This window comes from Sinocyclocheilus grahami, unplaced genomic scaffold (genome assembly GCF_001515645.1).
Source record: "Sinocyclocheilus grahami isolate Dianchi unplaced genomic scaffold, SAMN03320097.WGS_v1.1 scaffold131.1, whole genome shotgun sequence".
Classification (NCBI taxonomy): Eukaryota; Metazoa; Chordata; class Actinopteri; order Cypriniformes; family Cyprinidae; genus Sinocyclocheilus; species Sinocyclocheilus grahami.
Window position 1 is genome coordinate 1,460,025 of NW_015505310.1, and position 25,101 is coordinate 1,485,125.

Here is a 25,101-nt window from a genome sequence, read left to right on the forward strand (position 1 = left end):
TAACGCTGCTCATTTAAACCAAAATGTTCTATTTTGGTCTCATCCATCCACAAAACATTTCTCCAGTATTCCTCTGGCTTGTCCACATGATCTTTAGCAAACTGCAGATGGGCAGCAATGTTCTTTTTGGAGAGCAGTGGCTTTCTTCTTGCGGCTCTTCCATGGACACCATGGTTGTTAAGTGTTCTCCTGATGATGGGCTCATAAAAAGTTAGCCTGCAGTCCTTTGAAACCTAGTGGACTTTTACACGTCTTGCTTTTAGAGTGATCTTTGTTGGTGGAGCACTCCTAGGGAGGGTAACAGTGGTCTTGAATTTCCTTCATTTGTACACAATCTGTCTGACCGTGGATTTGTGGGGCCCAAACTCTTTAGAGATGGCTTTGAAACCTTTTCTAGCCTGATGAGCAACACCAACTCTTTTTCTGAGGTTCTCAGAGATCTCATTTGTTTGTGCCATGATACACTTCCACAAACATGACACAACTTTGATAGATCCCTGTTCTTTAAATAAAACTGGGCACACACCTGATAGTCATCTCACTGATTGAAAACAACTCTGAACAGATGGACTCTAAAGGTGTGTTCACGCCATATCGGAATTCCCGTAATTACGAGATTCCAACTTGTAAAAAGCGTTCACGTCCTCGTAGAGCTCAAAATTACAACTTGTGAACTGGGAGTTTTCTGAGAGCTACGACTTGTACCACGTGACCGCTGTACCACCTGACCACCGCAGGCTCTGTTTAGGTGTTTTTAGAGTTGCCATAGAAAAGCATAGTTCCGAGTCGGAGGACTTGAACAGCTCCGAGTAGAACGTCACATGCTGTCATCTCGAAATTACGGTAATTACGATATGGAGTAAACGCAGCATAATTTCACCTTCAAGTTAACCGCTAATCCTAGAGATTCACATACGTTTGCTGCTCACAGATATGTAATATTGGATCATTTTCCTGAATAAATAAATGACAAAGTATATATTTTCATCTCATTTGTTTGATTGGGTTCTGGGCACACACCTGATAGTCATCTCACTGATTGAAAACAACTCTGAACAGATGGACTCTAAAGGTGTGTTCACGCCATATCGGAATTCCCGTAATTACGAGATTCCAACTTGTAAAAAGCGTTCACGTCCTCGTAGAGCTCAAAATTACAACTTGTGAACTGGGAGTTTTCTGAGAGCTACGACTTGTACCACGTGACCGCTGTACCACCTGACCACCGCAGGCTCTGTTTAGGTGTTTTTAGAGTTGCCATAGAAAAGCATAGTTCCGAGTCGGAGGACTTGAACAGCTCCGAGTAGAACGTCACATGCTGTCATCTCGAAATTACGGTAATTACGATATGGAGTAAACGCAGCATAATTTCACCTTCAAGTTAACCGCTAATCCTAGAGATTCACATACGTTTGCTGCTCACAGATATGTAATATTGGATCATTTTCCTGAATAAATAAATGACAAAGTATATATTTTCATCTCATTTGTTTGATTGGGTTCTCTACTTTCAGGACTTGCATGAAACTTTTTTGGGTTATATTTAATGCAGAAATATAGACAATTCTAAAGGATTCACAAAATTTCAAGCAGCACTGTGTATGTATATATATATATATATATATATATATATATATACTACCCCCTTCAGTGAAGTAAGGAAGCCATTACTCAGATGTTTGATGTCCCTAGCTGCAGCCTGCCACCTGCTGATTTCATGCAGCTGAGGGTTAGGAAGTCAGCTAACTGCCTTTCCCTTATCACAACACTATGCGGGGAAGGGGGAGAAACCTCAAGAAAAACACAAATTCTTGGAAGAACACTTTAAATTCCTCGCCATCCACATCCTCGGCCTATCAGAGCGCTGCATGACAGCCGAACGCAGACCACAGGAATTGAAAACACCCTTCCCTGCTAGGAGGGTGTGTGTGTGTATGAGTTGATCTTACATCAGTACCTCTATAACACACCCTTTTCTGCACCTCTTCTCTTTTTTCACTCCTCCCTCTGTCCTGTATGGCTTGCCATAACTGTACCAATGCAGAGGAAAACGGCTCTTTGCTGCATGTTTGTAGCATGTGTTTTGATTCCCTTTTTAACAGGTGTGAATGTGGAGGGTAAACATGTTATGTAGTGCGTACACATGGCTGTTCCAATACCGCAGCTCCCTCAAGGCATTCAGCAGCAGTGAAAAACACAACAGCAATTATAGCCTCACAATCTGTTCACATATATTTAAACCAATATGGCTGCCGCAACACTCCCAACAGATTTTTCACTCACACTTATTCTTAAAGGGATGGTTCCCTCAACAAAGAAAATGTTGTCAATATTTCTTCAACAAACCCGTACAACTTGCTTCTGTGGAATGCAAAATGTGAATAAAAAAAAATATCTTGGCCACTTCTTTTAGAATAAGAAAAATGAATGGGGACTGAAGCAGTCAAGTTTCAAGATGATGAAAAAGCTCCATTAAATCATAGTGGAAGTATTTGTGTGCTTTATTACACCAATTTAACCATATGATAGTTGTGTGTAAGGACCAAAATATAAATCTCTTGACAATATTGACAACTGCCCTAGCTTTGTGCCACGTTGATAGTGATAGATGTGAGTCCAATACGTGAAGGAATCATTCTTGTTGGTCTTTTTAGTGAATCGGTTGATACAGTTTCCAAAACTGGTCTCACCGATTCATTTACAAAGTGAACTGATCTGGTTCTCGAGTTCAGCTCTGTGAAGCAGTTACCAACCAACTGAAGACAAAGACTTTGAAAATGTTTCCACACTAGTCATATGGGTTACTTTAATGGTACTTTATAGGGTGCAGAAAAGAGCAAGAAATATAATGAAATTGTATCCTTTTATCCACGAAAGAGAGTAAGGCTGATGATACACAGGGCACATTTTTGAGCAATTTTGCCGGGCGACTTTTTTTGAGCAATGTTTCTTGGGCACTTTCCCATAGAGACTGGGTAACAAATTTCTGTCTGGATACTTTAGATCAGTCGTGGACCCTGTGTCTAACCTGGTTGCCCGTTGACGGGCCCGACGGCAACATTGCTCAAAAAGTTGCCCGTGTATCATCAGACTAAGTCATGCAGATTTGAAACAATGTGAGGTTAGTTAAATGACTATGCATAAACTCATTTTCAAAAAACCACCTAGGTGGTTTGCATGTTGATTATAAAAATAATATGTATTTTTCTTTCATTTAGAAAGAGGAAGGAAAAGTCCAAGGTCAGCTCAACAACACAGACTCCAGCCAGTACATCCGAGACCTCAAGGATCAGATAACAGATCTCAAACATGAGGTAATGTCCATGTGTTTCTAGACATTTTTGAGTATTGTTTTAAAGCATTTTTAGACTATGCACAATTTAAAATAGACAGAATAATAATAAGGGCATCAGCTTGGCCACCAATGTCTTCATCTGTGAATGCACGAATAAAGTATAAATTAACAGTAACACTTTACAATAAGGTTCATTAATTAATGTTCATTAATGCATTAACATTAACTAACAATGAGCAATTCATTTGTTACAATGAGCAATTAAATTTGTTTAGTATTTATTCAACTTTGGATTGCAATAATGCATTAGTAACTTTTTTCATTGTTAGTTAACTAATGTAGTTAACTAATGTTAACAAATGGAACCTTATTGTAAAGTGTTATCCAATAAAGTTTGAATAAACATTGCAAAAAAAAATTTAAGGACAAATTTTTTAAATGAAAATATTGCCTTGATGTATCTTTGAAGCAGTAATTACACGTGTAGTTTTGTGCACACCCGGAATGGTTTGTTATGAGTCTTAGTGTCAAAATCTACTTGGTAGCTGTGATGTTTTACCCACCCATGAGATGCGTCTTTTCCTGCCTGATGTATGTTTTTGATCTTTACTATTTGTTGTGTGGTTCGCTTATTTTTCACAAGCTTTATGAGGGTTTTGAACAGATTTGTTAGTTTTTCACAGGCTTTTTTTTAAGTGTTAACTACGCCCTGTGTGTGGGCTCTTCCTGCACTTCAGTTTGCCCGCACACACCCCGTCACACTCTTAGCGCTACACCTATCCGCTCACAGGTGCTGTTATAACCACCCCAAAATCTGTTCTGTCGACCCTGGGTTTTAATAAAGTGTCTGGACCTCTGGTAGAAGGTTGCCCTCATCAAATGTTCGGGTCCATTAATCAAGAGAACAGACAGTTCTTAAGTAGACCAGTGGTGGACAGATACAACAAGAAATGCATACAGAAGTTTCAGTGAGAAATTTTCCCAGTTTACGTAGCATTACCTTGGCTCTACACAGTCATTGGAGATGGCACACTAAAATAATTTTTGAATAATAAGTAGTGAAATCTAGAATTTTGTAATAAAAATTAAGGTTTAGTACTCATTTGTTCTCTAATAATTATATAATAATAATTATAAATATAAATAGACAAAGGAAAAGGAAAAAAAAAAACCCCGCTTGCGTTTTAGAGCCTTCCTGTTTGACCCGGAACTGTTTTTGATGCTCAGGGTTAAGACTCTCTTAAAGGAACACTCCACTGTTTTTGAAAATAGGCTCATTTTCCAATTGGAATGAGAGTATAGTTTCTAGCCATATCGGCCTACAAAATAGCAACTTTACATTTTCCGTCGGTCTTCGTACACAATGTAACTACAGAAGAGTCAACTTTTAAATAGGAAAAATATAGAAACTCTTTGGTCATTTTTGAGCGAGATACCACCGGTCTAATCAGATTCAATGATCTATGCTAAGCTACAACTAAAAGTGCTACCGCCAGACCCGGAGATCGGCTGAATGGATTCGAAAACGGGAAAACTCAACTGTTTAACTCTAGGGGAGTTGGAAAATGTGTTCCTTTAACTGTGACATGAGGCATTGCAGAATTTTGGATCAGAAGGATTTTCATCATTGACGTGTAGAGGGAAGTGGCCACACACAATTTCTCAAGATTTGTCTCCTCTCTGCAAGTTTTAGTGGTTATTAATGAGTACCACCGAATTTTATATAAGTACTGTTCCAAATAACAGTCATGGATAGGTAATGTTTACAATTGAGGGCTGAGGACACAGTTCTGCGTTGGAGTGATGTTCAGGTTAACAAATCCGAAGGTTTTAGATGTCGACAGGGCTGATTAATTTGCGGGAAATCACTTTTAGTTGCATGCTTCTCTTGTGACAACTTTTGATTGTCTGTAGGTGGTGCAGTTTTTGTGGCCAATGTGTTTTTTTTGGTTGCTGCCCACTTCTGGAAGTGAGATTTCTGTTTATTTTTGCTATTTCTGTGGCAGTGACACACTTCAAGATTTGCCACTTGGTAAAATGCTACAGAGGAAATACTGCGAGTAGATGACTTGCATTCTTGAAAGTCTGATGTATAATAAATTGATCAAAATAGACCGTTATCATTTTTTCAAAGATAACTTCCTGAAAAATCCATGAAAAATATCCATCCATCTATTTCCCAAACTGCTCATCTTATGATTCTCAATATGGGGGTCGTGAAAGGGGTCGCGTGACTGTTTAAAAGGTATCGTTTTATTTTCTAATTACAAGAAATATTTTTTAAATACAGGTTGATATGGATGGTGTAATGTTTATTTAGAATTTGACATGACTAGCAGTTGTAAGCATTGTGTTTGGAAATGTGTTGACACAATATGTGCAGTGGGCATGACCTCAAAATTGACGTTTTTTTTCCTTTGATGTATTTATGGAACAACCAGTTTTAAAAATCCCTAGTGTGATGTTTAATACACCATAATACGCCAAATGTCGCCTGCTTTAGTTTTTTAGCTAGACAGAAAACTGAAAGCGTTTAATTGATTTATACAGGGTGCAGGTCAGGATGTAGTTTGATTTTCTCCTCCTGCCTAATACTGACAACAAAAGGCTGGTGGTTTGTGGTCAAACAACTTTCTACTAAATCGTTCATTCTCGGGCCATCTCAATCCCTATCAACAGATTGCAGCAAGACAGCTTTACCTCTTAAAGCCTACCAGGTTCCTCTTCGTGCACAATCAAACAGCAGCATGAATCCTGTCTGTAGCCACAAACCCTTACAAACAAGACTGATTTGGTTGTTTGTGGATGTTTAGTTTGAGTGAAGAGCGAATTAATAATGGTACGTGTGTGTGTGTGTGTGTGTGTGTTTTTTGCTTTGTTAGACTTAATCAAATATTAAAATGACTTTGAAAATCTGATGTATAATTGATCTAAATCAACAATTTAGTTTCAAGGCCAACTTCATCAATTATCATCGCTCACCTTTACAAAATATATATCATTCGTCTGTAAATGTTTACTAGAGATTTGTGGACTGAAGTTGTAAAGTTGTGCTTAAAAGATCAGTCACACTAAAGTCGACTTAGTCATAACCTTAAAACAAAAGGACGGATGTCTCGTATCTGGTTGCTATTTAAATCACGTAGTTGCTAAACAGCGAGAGGTTTCCAATCAGCCGCATTTGCACCAAGCAAAACCATACTTGAGCTAATCTCTCAACATCACAGAGTCATGACTTGTCATACTTGCGGCCTCACTTGGCATTTTGACACAGTCTTCCGGCCTGTTCACTTTTTTCTTTCTGTAGCCTCTACAACACACACATCAGCCCTCACATCAGCCCTCTTCAGTGTGCATTGCATACGAATACCACATGAACACAGTGTTCTCATTTGAAAAACTCTTGCTTGTTTTAGAATTAGAGTAATATCAGATGGAATGACTACATTGTGGAAGGGACATAAAACAGAATGTTACTGATTGTGGTGAAACTGAAATACCCATGAATATGTCTTTCCCCACATGTCTGTCTTTCTGTGGCAGAATGTTTCAGGTAAGAGCATACAGAACTCCATCAACTGTGTGTTATACCACAGAGCACGTTTCTCAGTTCAAAACCACATTTCACACAAGGACTGTTTACTGGCTTAAAGTTGGCCATTTCATTTACTACCTTTTTTGAGCATGAACTTAATTTCAATTTGATGGACTTAGAGCATTGTATTATACTATATGATTTCATATCCCTCAAGTACAGATGACCTGCTGACTTATTTACTAGCTTTTTAAATAGTTCACACAAAATTGAAGTGTTCATAATTTACTCACCCTCATGTCGTTCCAAAACTTTATGCATTTGTTTCTTCGGTAGAATACAACATATGTAAATTTGAAGATTTGAAAAAAGTTTTTTTTCTTCTTTTGGTCCATACAGTGATGGTTGTTAGTCAAAATGTCTCCTTTTAAGTTCATTCACATTTAAAACAACATGAAGGTGAGAAAATAATGACAATTTTCATTTTTGTACTGAACTGTCTCTTTTGTTCGACTATGTAGTTCAAGTCGTTTGTTCGAAAACTCATTTAATGCATACATTTGAAGCATTTTGACCCTTTTATCCCATTAAATGTGTTTGTTGAAATGGATGGTGCTGTTCAGAGATTGTGCGTTGGTGTGTGTTTTGCAACTGTTACCTTTCCTATCATTATCTTTTGTGAAGAAATAGTTTCCTAGTGTTTCATTTGCATATTGTCAAATGAAATGGCTGAGGTGTTAAAGTTTCAGTTGTGCTGACGCTCACTTTCTCTGCTCGTAGATCCGATGCTTAAGAGGGCAGCGGGGCTTACGTGGCCAACCCAGTTTTGATGGGATTCATTTAGTCAATCACTATGGAGGGGACAACGAATCCTACCAGTCCTCTGATGAAGATGGAGTGAAGCTGTCACCCCAGCTGACCAGTCATCAGGTTAGAGGCCGGATCACACTACATCCAAACCTGGAGGACTCGGAAAGTGAGGGTGATGAGGAAGGAGATGCCCTACGACTTAGTGTGCCCTCAAATGGCAGCCATAAGACAACTACAGTGTGATCATCTGGATTGGTGACACAAACTGCCATCGAAGGTCTGGGAAGGAGAGTGTGACTTTTAAGCTTGTCCTTTTAAATCTTGCCTAGAGCATTGAGCATGGGACTCGAACTGGAGAACTTGAAAAGCCCTCGTTCATTTTTACAAATGGACTTATGGAGTCATATCTTTCTTAAGGTCATGGTTTACATCTGCATTTGTTTTGTTTTTGCCAAAATGCGTCAGATGTTTGTCCTGGCACTAGTTTTTAATTTTAGCCTCAAAAAAAGAGGACGAATAGGCCTCTTTAGGCTCTGAGACCCTTGTAATCAAAATCAACGTTTTGTGGCAAGAGATTCCCAAACCTTAAAAGGCGGGTGTTTCTAATACCCCACGTTTTTTCACATTACGAGAAGCGATTTTGTATAGCGTAGTGTTTTATGCATTAAGAATTTGCATCGTCATAGGTTTTATTTTTTAAATCATACTTTTTTAACAAACCACGAGAAAGCGTAACTTTTGAGGGAAACGTATCACGGAACACTATTATCTTTAAATGCACATTAAACTGTTCCATATTAATACAGTGGTGTCATATCGTAAGTTAGCAAGCCTTGTTTTCCTGGCAAGAATTATACGATTGGGTCTTGAACACATTAAGTGTGGGTCAAGGAACCAGTATCTATGTAAATATGTACATGTTTTGATTTGTTTTTCCATCTCCATTATTACTTGAAAATATGTATTCAATGGACGTCATGTCTATATTGTAATGTATTGTACAGTTAAGTTGAAAGGGATGTATTACTGAATTAGGAAGGTCTTTGGAGGCAACAGCTTTTCCTGGCACACTGCTGTCCGGTAACTTTTATGTACTGTAGCTCTGATGTAGTCAGTTCTCCATTTCACAGAATGGAGTTTTTGTTTTGTGCCTGGAAACATTCTATGAAATTCTTGCTGATTTACAATATTTTCTACAGTATGTGGTATGCGGAGTATGTTATGAATAATGAATACCTGCAAACTGATGGAATCGAAGGCAGGGAGTGTGTCGGTTAGTGGAACAATGTTCTCATTATTTCTGGCCTTACTTAAGCCAAGCACTCACAGGCAATGAGAATACATGTACACAGACTGCCCCTCTTTTTCTTTTTTATATCCATATATGTACCAACTAGTTTCTGAATCAGTTTGCTTTTTTGCACAGATGACATGCATATCACTTCACAACAATGGAAACTACTAGTACTATTCCCTGTTTGTCAATTGAGCTTCACTCTACATTGTTGTTCTCCTCCAATGAGTTTGTATGTCCCAATGGTTCATTTGAAGACTTGCAAAGAAATGAAGTTATTTCACATCAGTCTGCTGTTTCTGTTGTTATGCTTGGCTGGAGATGAATAGCACCTGAGAACAAGCCTTAAAACCCATCAAGATGGATGTAAAGTTGGTACACCATTTGCCCACCTTTTAAAAACGGCTAGTTCACCTCCAAAAAATAGGACTTTGCGAAACGAACTTGCAAAGCACAAAACACTAAAGTGATTTAAAGTAATTAAGTAAAAACATTATTTAATATAAACTAAAACCTTACAAAAAATAAAGTTCCTGTGGGCATTCGAGGCTTTACAGACTGTAGACAATGCAAGATAAGTGTCTTGAAGATGACAGATATGTTGATTCAGATCACAATAAAATATCATTTGATGGTGGCCTACGAATGTCATGCTTTGTTCGCATTTTTCCGTGCAGCATCAGAATTTACAAAAGATAAGAATAAGTCATTGTTTAATGAGTTGTTTGATAAATCGAAAATGTAGTCGTTTTTATATATATATACATATATACTGTATATTCAAATAACATTAATAACGCAACACAATTTTGCAAATTTGTTTATGTAGAAATCGAGAAAGAAACTTGCACCAATGTTTGGACGTGAATTGTTTTCCTGTATTGTGCGAGATTTAGCTATTTGTTTCAATTTTATGTAACACAGTCTTACATGACAAATAAAACGCATTCAAGCTTTAAGCATTGCGCTTAAATAAACAGCTGCTGAAGGTACAGCCCTCCTTATACCGGATTACTATTTAGATGTGTCGCAAATAACGTTCAGGAAGCTTTTTGTTTTATGCTCTTAGCTTAAAAACCCATGAGATGAGATGGGCTGCGCGCTCTTTGGTTTAAACTAAAACACCGCGACCGTACTGCGTTCATCTTACAACGAACAGTTGATCAGGTAAGCGCTCCAACTCCTGTTGGCAAATGAGCCCTTGTCAAATTTAAATCGATTGATCGGTATAAATATAAAACATAATTCTTAAATCAGGGTTTCGCTGAGAGCAAAATCACAGTTCGCGCGTTTCCAGTTATGCATGAAGTTTCATACTGTACCTACGAATTTAACATTAATAAAACTCATTGACTCATCTCAGCACTGTTTAATCAGTGCAAATGTAAACGGTTTGATTTGTAGCGTTTGGTGTTTCGTTGATGGCACTAGTTTAGTCAGTTAGGACGTACATGAACGGATATTAGAGAAAAGCATCGCGTTATTTTGGTATAACGTTTTTGGTTCTTCGGAGAAATAATCTTTTCTCTAGTCTGTCTTTATAACTTTTATGCTCTGTATTTTAGAAGTGTAATATAATTCTAATCATTAGGCTTATATTACAATTTTTATTCAGAAAAAAAAGCAACAAGACTACAGTCAGGATTTTTTTTTTCTTTTACTTTCTACTCGAGTTAATTTTATTCTGACAGTTGCTTTATGGATCGTTACACTGACGCGATTCTGGGAACGACAAAAGTATTTGGTGCTGAGATTCAGTTATTTTTTCCAGTTATTACAGTGTTCTGTAAATAGCTTTAGGGTTCTGTCGCTTTCGTTATTTGGGATAAATAGGCTATATAGCCAATATATGATTTTCGTGATGAAGCACAAAACAAAAGTGAGATAATGTTTGAGCATTAGTCAAGATATTGCCTATAGTGTCCTTGCATTATCGGTATCCTGTACCGGATGCCCTGCGGTGGCATGTCTAATCGACGGAGGGCACATTGCGCTTTGATTTCCTGGGCTTCGCACACTCTTCTGCAGATCCTGGACTGTGTGATTGTGGGCTATCAGTGTAGCCTACTGATGGGCGAGACAGATTTCATAAATCCATGCAGACTGGTCAAAAAGTGATCGAAACTGGTCCAAATGACAAGTTGAAGCAGTAGCCTAACTTGGGCTACATAACGATGTGCCCACACCATTTGACAGCTTTTTTCTCAATATGACAGTAGCCTTGCGCTCTATGCAAGTGAAGCGATTCATTTAGGAGACGGCTGTCACGAGTCAAAGGCAGGTGAGACGCAGACTGATGGACTGGCTGTATGGGCTCCCACTGATTGTCTGCCGCACGAGCTGAATGCGTGTCCCTGTTGTGTCCACGACAGATCAGCAGCGTCCACTCTGAACAAGGCAGCTCTGTTCACTGAGCAGCCACGAAACTCGAGAACACCGTGACCCCGCTGGCGTGTGGAGCGCTTTATTCCAAGGCCACAAAAAACAAGTTTTAAGCCCGCTTAATGAACCTATAGTCAATTTAAAAATCAAGAGCAGCATGTTGAGATGTTTAACTTCAAGGAGCATTTTAATTTCGGTATTAACTAGACTTAATATAAATGTCATTCCACAAAATGGTTGATTTTTCATTTTGAAAATGTAAATAATTATTTAAACTAAATATTTCATTAAAAATTAAACTTCAGGAAATGATTACATTGAGCATCTCAAATGTTTAATGGCATGCTATGCCTTCAAAACTGGCTTGACGGTAAGTTTTATTGTTCATTTGGCCATTTTTCGCCTTGCGCTCAAGGACATGACATTGTGTTTATTAGAAAGAAAATTTGATGTTGATATTTCTACAAATGTCAGTTTCATTTTTTTTTTATAGTTTTCTTTACAAAATCATAACAGGGTTAACTATCTAAGATCAATAAGTATTCTGGACAAAGGGAGAAAAAAACTTCAAGTTGTTAAGAGAGGACAAACTTTCTTTGGAGAGTTGGTGTCATTATGATGACGTTTAGATTGTCATATGACATTTTTTAATGGAATTGTACATGAGGGGGCGTGATGACGATAAAAAGTTGACACATAACCTGAAACTAAAACGTAAAAAATATTGAATTAGACTAAAGAATACATTTCATTAGAACAGCAAGATTTCTTCATTTTTTATTTTTTTTAGCAAAGTGTGCATTTTCGAATGCAGCAAACGAAAATAAATGTAAAAAGTAAAGTAGCCTACATTTAGGCTATGTTCGATTTTTGCTGATGTGCATATATACTGCATATAAGAAGTTGTGTTAGCATTTACACATATTCATGTTTAAAATATATTAGGCCTAATTAAAGACACAAAAATATCCATCAATGACATCCACGTTGTGTTAACAAAATAAGCAAAAAGCAAGCTGTTTTCGGAAGTAAACTACTTTTTTGTTAACAGCCAGTTTTTAATACCTGCACAAATCGTGAGTCTATAGAGGGAGAAGGCACAGGCTGGGTTGTCGTCTCCGCGTTTCCTCTCCCCCTGCAGCTAGGGATTGAGTAACACATTGATAAAACAGTGTATCACTTATCCTGATAGCCACGGTCCCCCCCGGACCTGTCTGTCCTCTCGTAGAGGGACGGACCAATCACAGGCCTAAGGCTTGGTAGTTGTTCCTTTAAAGCACCTGTCTTCATAACACCTGGCAGACGAGAGAACTGCTTTACGCATGCTCCCACCCTGCCATATCCTCTATACAGACGCGCTGCTCAACCAATGGTCTTCAAATCTTTTCAGAGATAAAAAAGCCGCCGCATCCGTGGATCTGACAGATTGCCTGATCTTCACTAATGACTGAGGACATAGCAGGAAGGAACCAGAGGAGACACAATGCCTAGATCTTTTTTGGTGAAGAGCAAAAAAGCCCACAGCTACCACCAGCCACGATCTTTGGAGGATGACTACAACAGACTTGATACTATTTTAGCTCATATATGTGCAGGTATGTCAAAATGATATCGATTTATTGATAGTGTAGAAGATAGCAATGCAAAAAGCATCGCAATGATCAGACATACGTCAAACAGAAAGTGTAGCCTATACCTAGGCCTATTTATTCAAAAATAAAACAACGCTGTCTAGCTCTTTTTCAACCATAACCCTAACTCTTTTATTATGACATTTTTCCTTTTTAAAACTATTCTTTTTGAGATTCCTAATAGATGAAAGACAGACTTGCTTGTCAAAGAAATAGCGGGCGTACGAGTTTTTACATTTGTGTGGGGGGGAAGTCTAGATTCTAGATTTTAGTTGGCACAATGAGCCATTCGTAGTACATTAGATGTTCGTGAACAGTTGTGAGATAAATATTTTATACAGCTGTGGTTTTGACAAAAAAAAAAAAATGAAATCTCATAACAGAAAGCAAAACTTCAGAGGAGTCCGAGTGCTGCACGGATGCCCTGACAGGCGACACGGCTGGCGCTTGCTCACCGGACTCTCACCTGGTGGATCGAGCGGATCTTTCCTCCAAGTCTCCTCTCAGCTGTGGGGGAAGCGTGTGCGACCGCTCCTCAGATTACGAAGACTTCTGGCGACCTCCATCACCATCAGCATCACCTGGTATGGATATATTTATGAACGTATTTAAGATATCTTTACATATGAATATACTTCTCAACCTGTTTTGAAACGTTTTGTGTTCTACCAAAACATTGTACACGTCGGTGAAAATGTGCATGAGGTAGCGACCATAATAGCTTGGCTGTTTGGGCACGCTTCGTTCATTTTGATCAAATATTAATTGTAAATCTTTTGTGTTTTGTTTGAAAGCTATTTAAGATATTTGCGAAATTAACCTCAGCAGATTATTGGCACAAATTGTACCTACGTAACATTTAGCCTAGTAAGTATAAATTGGTTAAAACAATTTGACCCTTGGCTACACAGCTATGCAAGTCACTGTAAAATCCCAAACAGATTGATGTAATACGCGGAACTCATTAAATGATCGATTTGGTCTCTTTAACAGCGTCAGAAAAGTCCTTTTCACCCTCCGCTGAGGAAACACGGCCCTTCGCCGTCCCCTTCAGGCCTTACGCGTGGAGCAGGTACTCGGGATGTGAAATCAGACAGCTGGTCCAGCATACTCTCAACCATCACCACTCTCTGGATCTCGAGCGGCCTGCTCCTCCAGCCTGTTACAATGACCGCGTGGTCGAGTCCTCAGTTTTCACTGAAAGAGGAGGATCTGGCGCAAGCATTTACAACAGTTATAGTTCCACTGCCACCCTATTCGAGCGCGCCACAGCCTCTGGACTTTATGATGACAGCAACACACTGCGAAAAGGAACTGAGATGAAATCCAGCTCTGATGGGATGTGTAGTCGTCTCCTGCTGAATGGCGCATACAAATGTATCAAATGCAGCAAGGTAATGTAGCGCAAATGGCTCGATCGGATTTTTAATAAATCACGATTAGACATTAGGCTATTAAAGATGGCCCTCTCCGTTCCACAGGTGTTTTCTACTCCACATGGCTTGGAAGTTCACGTCCGGAGGTCGCATAGTGGCACAAGACCTTTTGCTTGCGACATCTGCGGGAAAACGTTTGGACACGCAGTCAGTCTGGAACAACACAGAGCTGTTCACTCACAGGTACAGTACTCGAGTTTTGTTCTTATTTGCTATTATAATAAAAATCATTAAATCGATTGAATGCAAAAACGATTTTTTTTTTAAACACGCCTTTTATCCCACAGCAGAGAAGCTTTGATTGTAAAATCTGTGGGAAAAGTTTTAAAAGATCATCCACTTTGTCCACTCACCTCCTCATCCACTCCGATACACGGCCCTACCCGTGCCAGTACTGCGGAAAGAGGTTTCACCAGAAATCAGATATGAAGAAACACACATTCATCCACACAGGTAAGCTCAATACATGGAAAGAACTTTATCTATAGAAATAGAACTTTGGATAGAAACGCTGACGTATGGATTTTCTCTCCCAGGGGAGAAGCCACACAAATGTCAGGTGTGTGGGAAAGCTTTCAGTCAGAGCTCCAATCTGATAACACACAGCCGAAAACACACCGGATTCAAGCCGTTTGGATGTGACCGCTGCGGCAAAGGTTTCCAGCGCAAGGTCGATTTAAGAAGACACAAGGAGACACAACACGGACTGAAGTGAGGAAACACTTCAGGACTTTTACCCAACACTATTGGACAACCCATCGGGACTTTAATAGTCTTTTTAATTTAACAAGCTACGAATGCTCGTTCATAAAACATTAAATCAGTGTTTTAGAGTAGACGACTAATAGCGTTTACATTAGTTGTAGAGCGGTTTATGCTTTGTGAGATTTGCCTACGGCAGGTCTGGCAGCTTTCATGGGTATCACAGGGTATCACAGGGTATCACAGGGTAACACAGGGTATCACAGGGTATCACAGGGTAACACAGGGTATCACAGGGTATCACAGGGTAACACAGGGTATCCTGATCCAAATCAATAGCCCGCTGCAGAGACATGCCAGGCATCGCGTCTGAACCCAAAATATTATCACCAAAATAATCAGGGACGAAATATAACCGCCGCGAGAAAGGACACTGTATCACCCAAAATATCAGCTGAAGGAAAAATCAGCGCATCTCAAAAGAATGTCACTTTGTTGTCAACGCTGCAAAGTGAATGCTGGCAAAACAAGCACTACAATAGACTGCGAGATTTCATCAATAAAAGCATAGTTTGTGTAGGCTACTATAGCCCAACTTAAATGATTTGGCAACTTGTCGAAGTCTTTCCATTCATCATTTTGTCCTTTCTATTAGGTTCGTTTTCTTTAGCGTAAATAAGCAAATATAAGAACGTAACTGTCTATACCTTTTCAAATCAATTAAAGCGATCAATTCAATTACATTTGTTTTATATCATTTACACTATTTATTGGAATTAAGAATTTCGTGTGTATTTTTTTATTTTTGTGTGTGTGTGTATTTATCAAAGTTTGTATAGCCTATTGTTTCATACAGATTTATAACATCTCTAGCTACGTATATTGCGCAACGAATAACGCAGGCTAGCTTGAGCTAAGCATAGGCTCTTTCATTTCATGATTGTAAATAATTCAGTATTTCATTACATGCTTAAAATAAAATGATTTATTCGAAACAACTGTGGGAAATTCCAAATGTGTTTCCCAATCAGTGCGTTATTTTCTAAATAGGTTAATGGAAAGTCGAGAATTATTTTATATTAAAAAGGAAAGGGAAGAGAAAAATGTGGAAAAATAAAGATGATTGATCAACTGTGTCTTATGTCTTTAAATACAATAACATTTCAGCCTACTAATTCACTGAAGTCACAAAACAGATCAATTGAAAACCAAGAATAATTTATGCTCGTATTGTTTTTCTTTCCTTTTCTGAAGCTCGAAGTAATATTTTGAATATTTACATTCAAACAATTGAACATTTGGTTGTCAACTGATTGTCAACTTTTCCAACGATTTATTGCACAGCCCGAGAAATGAATGTCACATTTATTGAACACTAGCTTACAATTTATACGCTTTATTTTATACTTTAAATCAGAATTAACTGCAGAAATTATGAATTAGTAGCACAGATAAATTAGTCATAAAAAACAGGATAAATCTGGCCAAAACCTTACATTTTTTAATCGAAATTTAAGGCTACCTGTTTTCAGATGTCGTCAAATCGAACATCTATTTGTTTTTCTGCCTTATCTGACCATGAAAATAATGATCCCCTTTTATTTACTCTAAACACTCTTGGATTTCTCCTGTTGAGACCGAGTGTAAATAAAGGGTTTATTCAGCAGAAACATAGCTGTGTAGCGCGGGTCAGTGCATTCTGCTTCCTGCAGCCTAAAATGGCCCCGGGATATAACGTCTTTTCTAGGTATCTGGCACAGTGAAGGTAAATAATGTACGGTCTAAAATCTGTTTGCAAAAACGCAACCGCCCATATACGCCGAAAAAAAAGAAAGACAAATTTTTTTTTTCAAAAAAGTACTCTCAACATTTTTTCGAAATTCAATTATTTGTTGGACGCACACGTTTTTGTATAGGAAGACATAATCAAAGAACACTAAGCACCACTTACAACATTGATTGAAATCACTGACTTTTCATGGCTCAAATCTTACTCCATTTATGCCCGTGAAAATGCTTAATATTTTAAAACCCTGAAGATTTGACTGCAGGGAACATGAAAATGCATATTTATTCCAGAGAAAACAGAGATAAGAGCACAGCTGTGGGATTTACATGTCCTGCTGCTGTTTGGTCAATCGAACATGCCCGAGGAATTAGGACAATATTTGGTATGTAATCTGCTCCTCCTTTTTTGACTTTATCAGCAGCTGATAACATTCATGATTGACAGATTCGTTGTAGTCATATCCATCATTTAAAATGCTGCATTAGTTATTTCCCTGTTAGAGAACATTAGAGTGGTGTGTGTAAGAATAGACAGTATAGTTGATGTGGTCCAGGGTGCTGCAGGGATTGCACTGCCTTAACATAGGTCAGTATCCACCACAGATGTTTCAATCCTCTGCAGTTCACTCAGAGGGAAAGTGCAAGCTTCAAGTGGACCATTAGGCCAGGCCAGATTTCAGTGAGGGTTTTAAGACCGTTGCCCCACAGCCTCTAGGCATATCAAATATGAATAGAAGAAGTCCTGGAAAGAGCCCAATCAATTTCAGTGGGCGAGTAATCAGAACACTTCAGTCTTTGGCTTACAAACACACACATACCTACACTAACAAAACAAAACATAAAGGTTGCAATAATCTGTCTGATCATTTAAAACAAAGGTATAAAGAGTTATGGAAATATTCACACGGTGGTGTATTGAAGTAAATACATGGCTATTTCATGCTTAGGGTTATCTAAAATTAATGTCTGTTACAAATAAAATATGGAGGATAACTTAAGTTTCGCTCAGGCTTTAGATGAGAGACCCAGTATTTAATTTAAGAATCAGCCTTCAGGACAATTCAATAACTTAAAGCGACAATTCATCCCAAAAAATAATTATTCTGTCATTGTTTACTCACCCTCATGTTGTTCCAAACATGTATGCCTTTCTTTTGCAGAATACAAAAGAAGATCTTTTGATGAACCAAACTGTTTTGGTTGCCAGTGCCACTGACTTTCATTTTAGATTTTTCATTTAAAAAATTTTAATTTTTCATCTTTATGTTCCACAGAAGAAAGAAAGACAAGGAGGTTTAGAATGACTCGAGGGTAAAAAAACAACAACTTTTGTTTTGGATAAACTAGAATTTTTGAGCAAATACAACACTTGATGTACGTGCATCATGGTGCAGTTTTATTACCATCTGGTTGAATTTATGTACATGACACACTAATATAAATATAAAAAAATATGCATTCATTTAAAAAAAACTTTCAATTACATTTCATTGACAGAGTAACAATTAAGAGAGAAAAAAATATATACATCAAAAAAGTAATAATAAATAAAAAAAGAACAAGTGCATGACCAAAACAAAAGGATAAAATAATCCAAAGTGGGCCTATGTTCTTAAAACATGTTTAATGATAGACAAACAACATTTCCCAAGTGACAAGACCAGAGAATATTAAGGACTATATCCTAGGAATCCTCCAAACTGCCAACCACGACTTGAATACTGTGTTAAACATATTTGTGAAAACAGCCTGAAAACCACAGACACTTTAAATAGAAAAGATGGGTGGATTGGTCATGGCAGTGGTTCCCAGCCCTGGTCCTGGAGGCACCCCAACACTGCACGTTTTGCATGTCTCCTTAATCAAACACACCTGATTCAGGTCATCAGTTCATTAGTAGAGACGCCAAGACCTGAAATTGGGTGCCTCCCCAGCCTTTCTCAAAGGAAAGAGAAAGTTGGGGTGCCTCCAGGACCAGGGTTGGGAACCACTGGGTTATGGTGTGTGTTGTATAAAAATAATTTCAAAATTTTTTTTAAAGCAGAAGTATCATGTTAGCAATTAAGCATAAATAGGTAAGTACTGTATGGATCACCTGTGAAACATATTTTGGTTTTATCAAAGATGAATTACTCCGCAGTCCCTCACTCAGCCAGATGAAAAGGAGTGACAGAAGAAATGCAGGGCTTCTGCACCCCTGTGATGGGATAGCAGTGGAAGGTCTCAGCGAGACAGGGCTCAGATACTGTGTTCTTTTGTTGTGGCGCTTTATTCATTATTTACTTGATCTGAAAAATAGACTGCAAGACAACTGCACAGCTGTCATCAGGCAGTAGGGTGAGGATACAAATTATTCATGATTTTAAAAAGAAAGGTAGATAGAATAAAGAGCGAGAGAAAAAAAACATAACAGGGAATTTGCTTGGCACAGATGACAGACCCTCACACTAAGAGCAATTTGCACAGGTTTTAAGAATTATACTAGATGAAAATACTTTTTTTTTTTTTTTAAGTTTTACTTGACATTTCAATGGGAGAACTATGTATATGTATATATTAAATTTTGTATTTGAATGTTATGTATATGAAATCTAAAAACTACAAAATGCCCATCAATAAAACCTAATTAATGAAACTTTTTTGTGAAAATTCTGTGCAAGCGCTAACAACTTTTATAACAGTATATATAATATGGAAAAAATGGATGTACAAATATTAACTCTATTATTTACTTAGAGTGACAAAATGACACACTAAATAAAACAAATACATCTATGAATTAAAAAGTAATCTCAATAGCAAAGTCTGATTTGCCTTAAACTCTGCATCAGGTTACAGTGTGTGAGGCCATCAGTGTAAAGTATCTGTCTGCTCCTATTCATCCTATTCCAACTTGACATGACACCTCAGTACAGACCCAAGGGAACAGGGAGCATTTTTCCAGTCTGCTCTGGGATGTCCCAGCTGAGCCTGAGTACCATGCTTTTACTGCCCAAACACCACACACTTTTGTTTTGTCCTTGTTGATTTCAGGACTGTTTAACAAGGTAAGTCTCCTGAGTCCTGGCACGCTCTAAAGTCAGTCACTCTGAAGAGTCCGTTGGGGTTGAAGTATGTGTGTGTGAGACAGTGCAACAGGGAAAAGCTAAGTGTGGGGGCCTTAGTAAAAATGGGTAAGACCAGTGGTGATTGCCACAATTGGGAGACATTAGACCTGGGTGAGTGGCCAAATGTGAGCTGACGTTTTCCTTCAGATTTAAGGCCCTGAAAGCTTTTCCATTAGTTATCTCGCAGAGGGGCCCACCAACCCCTGCACAGCACGCAGTCAGCCTAGAGAGCCCCCACCAGCTGCTGAAAGGTGGGTGCAGTAGGTCGCTGCTCATTTAAAGACATGTTTATCTGCTTCATTTAGCATTACATATCACTACCACTATTTGGATGCTAGCTGTCGCTCAAAAGGAGACTCAAAGGCAGGGCTCTATACGCTTGCTTTTCTTTTTAGGAGCACTTGTGCTTCTAATTAAAAAATTTAGGAGCACAGTCAAAAATTTCAGGAGCACCTTCATATCAATAATCCAAAATTCTGATTAAAATTAGCCTTCCCATTACGGGGTGATATTTGACTCAAAGTGATTTACAGGGGAATTTTGTATTGTTTATTAAAAGTGTCATCTTTTATGTCAAATTAAAAAATATATATATTTATAAGCTTTTTAAGTTATAAGCTTAGAATAATTTACCGATCAAATTAAATCAGTAGTAACAAAATTAATTTGTACTACAGGCGGCACTGAAGAAATCAAAAGTGCTTGTAGGTGTATTTTCAGACGTTTAATGAGGCTCAGAGGCAGCATGAGTGCAATTAAATTAATAAATTCATGTTGAGATTGTTTTAAAAATAAAAATTTGAATATAGAAATCAGGGCTGCACAATTAATAGAATTTCTAATCGCGATTACAATTATGGATGTCACAATTATGTAATCGTTCAAAGCGGCAATTAATCGTTCAAAGTCCACTTAAGTTATTCTGTATGCTTAAGATCTGTTTTTTTCTTTCTACAAGTTATCTTAAGGGGTTTTCCATTGTTTTAATTTTAGTTTTAATATGACATTATAATACCATGCATATTTTACCTTTTATATTTAAAGAAGAAACCAATCCAATGAATAGATGCCATTTGAGGCTAAATACTATAGAAAAGCAATAAAGGTTTTTCAGTTTGAGGGTTTTCAGCTTATTTTCATCTAAAAATATGGCATGCGATTGCTTCAAACAATGGTATAACATCATTCAATGTAAATTGTGAAAATCGTAATTAATAATCGCAATTACAATTTCAAGGGAATAATGGACAATTATGATTTTTGTCATAATCGTGCAGCCCTAGAAATATTAAATGATTTAAATAACTGAAAAGATATACTTTAAAAATGAAACTAAAACTGCCAGTAGGTTTGAACGGCTGATTCATTCAGGAATGAAGCAAGTGGCTTGACTCAGATTTATTTAAAAACGCACGTTCATTCATAAACGAAATAACACTGTGTTGGAATGGAGATGCGAGGCAACTTAGCTGTGACTTTGTTTGAAAATATTTTCATTGACAAAATAGAGCAAAATTAGGCAATAGTGTTACAGTCAGACAATGTAAATCACTTAATAGCTTCTTGTTTATCGAACTGTTGGATTAAATCAGTATCACATTTGCAAACTTATCATTAAAAGCTGTCACTCTCCTTAGTTCATTGCGATCTCACAAAGTTCCATTATAATCAACGAAGCTCCCTACACTGCACAATGAATCTTATTTACACCCTGTTTATGAAAGGATTCATAAGCTTGCATGACTCGGCACTGAACAAAATTCCGGTGTTTTGAGCAGTGAATGGATTCTGATTAACATTGTGTTCAAGGAATCAAAAGATATGTCTGTGATTACTCAATGCTGCAAAAACATGTTCATGATAAATAAAAAATAAAATGGTAGATATGTGTAAACAGCATATATAATAAACGTTTAGAAATCAGAATTCCAATCAGACAGTTTCACTTACGGATTGTTAAAACAATGGAAGATATGTTGAGATGTGATTGAGACTAGTAAGAACTAATGGAAAGTATACCTTAAAAAACATTTGACATTTCCCAGAAATCTACCTCCACTACCCCCATCAATAAGTCAAATTTCCACGACATTATATCTAATTCATCCTGCTAGGGAGCATTTTCTTTAGCCGGAGTACATCAGTATAGCTCTGTTTCATCAACATTTAAAGAGTAATCTAATAGCATATGAATCCTGACAAAAGCACTAAAAGGATTCATGCTAGTAAAAGATTGAACAAAAAGAAACTCTCCGGTCAACAAATACAATGTGACAGAGAGGTCCAAGCTGCACAGTTGCAGTAGAATTAAAAGCTCTAAAATCTTTTATGTAACAGTCCTTGCATTTCTTCGCCGTGCATTGCCCCTGTCCACAATTCAAGAAAGATAAAATAAAGAGTTCTGTAAAGTAATGCTTCAGTATATTTTAAGTTTACAACACTAGAATATTATTAGCAGTCATCCATCAATATCAATAAGCTTAAATCTCTCCTCTATAAACAACATGATTTTCGAAAGAGTGCAGACGCAGCCTAAAAGGTTGCGAACTTATACAATCCTCCACTTAACCAGGCCTGACTAAAGCAATGAACCTCTCTGAAAAATTCATAAGATCCATTTCACAAAATACCAAGCCAAGCAAAAGGATGTATCAAACTAGAGAAGGAGAAAGGGATGCAGCAAGCTGATATGTAGAGAATGAGAGAGGGCGAGAGAGAGACAGGAGACGGTGGTGGTGAGAAAATGACAAAAGATTTATTCTCAGTCATTATAAAAAATTTATGTCGAGGCATTCAAGTAAAGTTCCTTTTGATGTTCTGATTTAATGAATGATTTGAGGCTCAGATGTAGGTTTGCTGAAGCCTGTGCTAATGTCTGTTCGGGGTCTGTGTAGTCATGTGTCACTCTGCAGCACCATCAAACCACTGCACTGCTTCTCAACAGATCAGGTAGTCTGCAGTGAGCTGGTAAGTACTTCCAAAGTCCCCGAGGTCCAGCACGCACACGTGCTCACACGGCCTCCTACAGACGCATTCTGACACTAGAACCACAAATACACCAACACGTTTGCTCACTAACTCAGACACGCTGATATGTTCCTACACTGTTTAAAAGCACTAGAGATAAAAGCCTGTCTCAAGTAGTGGTGTATGTGGGAACAGCTGTGATGTTTTTCTGCTGTTGTGTGAATGTGGTTGGTGTTGACTCTCTGATGGGCAGTGAAGTGTGAAAGGAACAAAAGAGCAAGCTTCATGAAAACTAACAAAACATACATTTGTGTACCAGCCACTTGATTTAAAAAATATATTATCTCCCTTTTGTCAAACATGATCTTTGGTGGATAAATCTCACTCGGTCTGATTAAATAATAATGGCCCACGGCCAACAGAAAAGGGAAAATTAGTATACAGTATAGACAAGAGCCAATGCCATGTTACAAAAAAGTAATTAATTAAATTGAATTGAAGTGTAACAAATCCATGTTACCAAGTTTAACAGGAATTAATATAGATAGCAATCATTATTTCCAACTGTGGGCATATGGAGCTACTACACATATCACTGTAAAGTTAATTTGTCCCACATTAAATATTTCAAAGAGAGAAATTAATCTTTAGTTTTCAAAATAAAGATTCCTTTTAATTCTTTTCAATGTAAAAGACTAAGGCGATCTGCGAGACAGCATTACAAAGACAAAGATCTGGGTTGCATGGGGTAGATGAGACTGGCCCTGCTCGTTTTCCCGCTGGTGTATTCTAAATCATTAATGATCACAACCAGTACCTGATCTGCTCAAATCAACTCTGAGTTTTTCCAACCTGCTTTCCACACAGTCCAGCTATAGGTGTTTGCACAACAGCAGCATGAAGAGGCAGGTGTGGCTACTGACCTACAAACCACATTTACTTGATTTATCACTTCACTTTGTTATAAGAAACCTCAAAGTAGAAAAATAAAAAGGTAATTGTGTGGCATAGTTTAAAAGTAGAAATAATTTTACAGTGCTAGAGAGAAGTCGCACTGAAATATAGTTACAATTGTGAGATGTAAAGCTGATTTTATGAGAAATAAATGTGCAATTGTGAGGTATAAAATAATTGTGACATAAAATTAGTTTGTGAGATATAAAGTAACTTTTATAAAGTTCAAACGGTAATTTAAAGTTATAAGAAGTCACAATAAAAGTTGGGAAACGCCAGTCTCGTCAGGTCCCAGCACTCAGCCTGCATGATCACGGGCACCTGAATACTAATTCCCCACACCTGTCACCAAGCAATCAAGACCAGTATAAAGCCACCTTCACTCCTCACCAACATTTGTCTGGTCTTGAAGTCCATTCAAGAGACTCACCTGATTACCCGTTGATTGCCTTTGTCTTCTGTGGAACCTTTGCTGACCTTCCTGCCAAGGAAGAAAGATCTCCTGTTAGCTCATCAAGCTAAGTTGATTTGTCTCACCAGCTGATTCTCTGCTCCTCTACTTCCTTGAGTTTAATCAATAAATACCTCTTCACTTACCATTCTCACCTTGTGGTCTCCTTCTGTTCTGTGACAAAAGTAGAATTTATGAGAAAGTCAAGTTTCAATTGTGATAAGTCACAATAAAAGTTGGGAAACACCAGTCTCGTCAGGTCCCAGCACTCAGCCTGCATGATCACGGGCACCTGAATACTAATTCCCCACACCTGTCACCAAGCAATCAAGACCAGTATAAAGCCACCTTCACTCCTCACCAACATTTGTCTGGTCTTGAAGTCCATTCAAGAGACTCACCTGATTACCCGTTTGCGGCATACTTACCAGTTGATCCAGATTGTCTTTGTCTTCTGTGGAACCTTTGCTGACCTTCCTGCCAAGGAAGAAAGATCTCCTGTTAGCTCATCAAGCTAAGTTGATTTGTCTCACCAGCTGATTCTCTGCTCCTCTACTTCCTTGAGTTTAATCAATAAATACCTCTTCACTTACCATTCTCACCTTGTGGTCTCCTTCTGTTCTGTGACAAAAGTAGAATTTATGAGAAAGTCAAGTTTCAATTGTGACATGTAAAACCACAATTGCAAGATACAATCACACTGCAAAATGTATTACAATATTGATATTGTGAGATACAAATGCTAGATA

At 37.9% G+C, this 25,101-nt stretch overlaps 2 protein-coding genes across 5 annotated transcripts in view; both read left to right on the forward strand.

The window, feature by feature from the left end:
- Nucleotides 1–8,963, forward strand: part of evi5b (ecotropic viral integration site 5b) — a 54,281-nt gene extending 45,318 nt beyond the window's left edge. For all 4 annotated transcript variants that reach the window (XM_016279523.1, XM_016279527.1, XM_016279524.1 and 1 more), the window contains 2 exons: nt 3,219–3,314; nt 7,611–8,963. In XM_016279523.1, coding sequence (XP_016135009.1) covers nt 3,219–3,314; nt 7,611–7,883 — 369 coding nt within the window. In that variant the 3' untranslated portion in view covers nt 7,884–8,963. The remainder of the gene's footprint in view (nt 1–3,218; nt 3,315–7,610) is intronic.
- A 1,085-nt stretch (nt 8,964–10,048) lies between these two features.
- Nucleotides 10,049–15,098, forward strand: LOC107590681 (zinc finger protein Gfi-1-like). Its single transcript, XM_016279582.1, has 7 exons — nt 10,049–10,101; nt 12,707–12,911; nt 13,331–13,531; nt 13,941–14,341; nt 14,429–14,566; nt 14,671–14,836; nt 14,920–15,098. Exons 2-7 carry the CDS (start codon nt 12,800–12,802, stop codon nt 15,096–15,098), a joined length of 1,197 nt encoding a protein of 398 aa, XP_016135068.1. The 5' UTR covers nt 10,049–10,101; nt 12,707–12,799.
- Nucleotides 15,099–25,101: the final 10,003 nt, after the last annotated feature.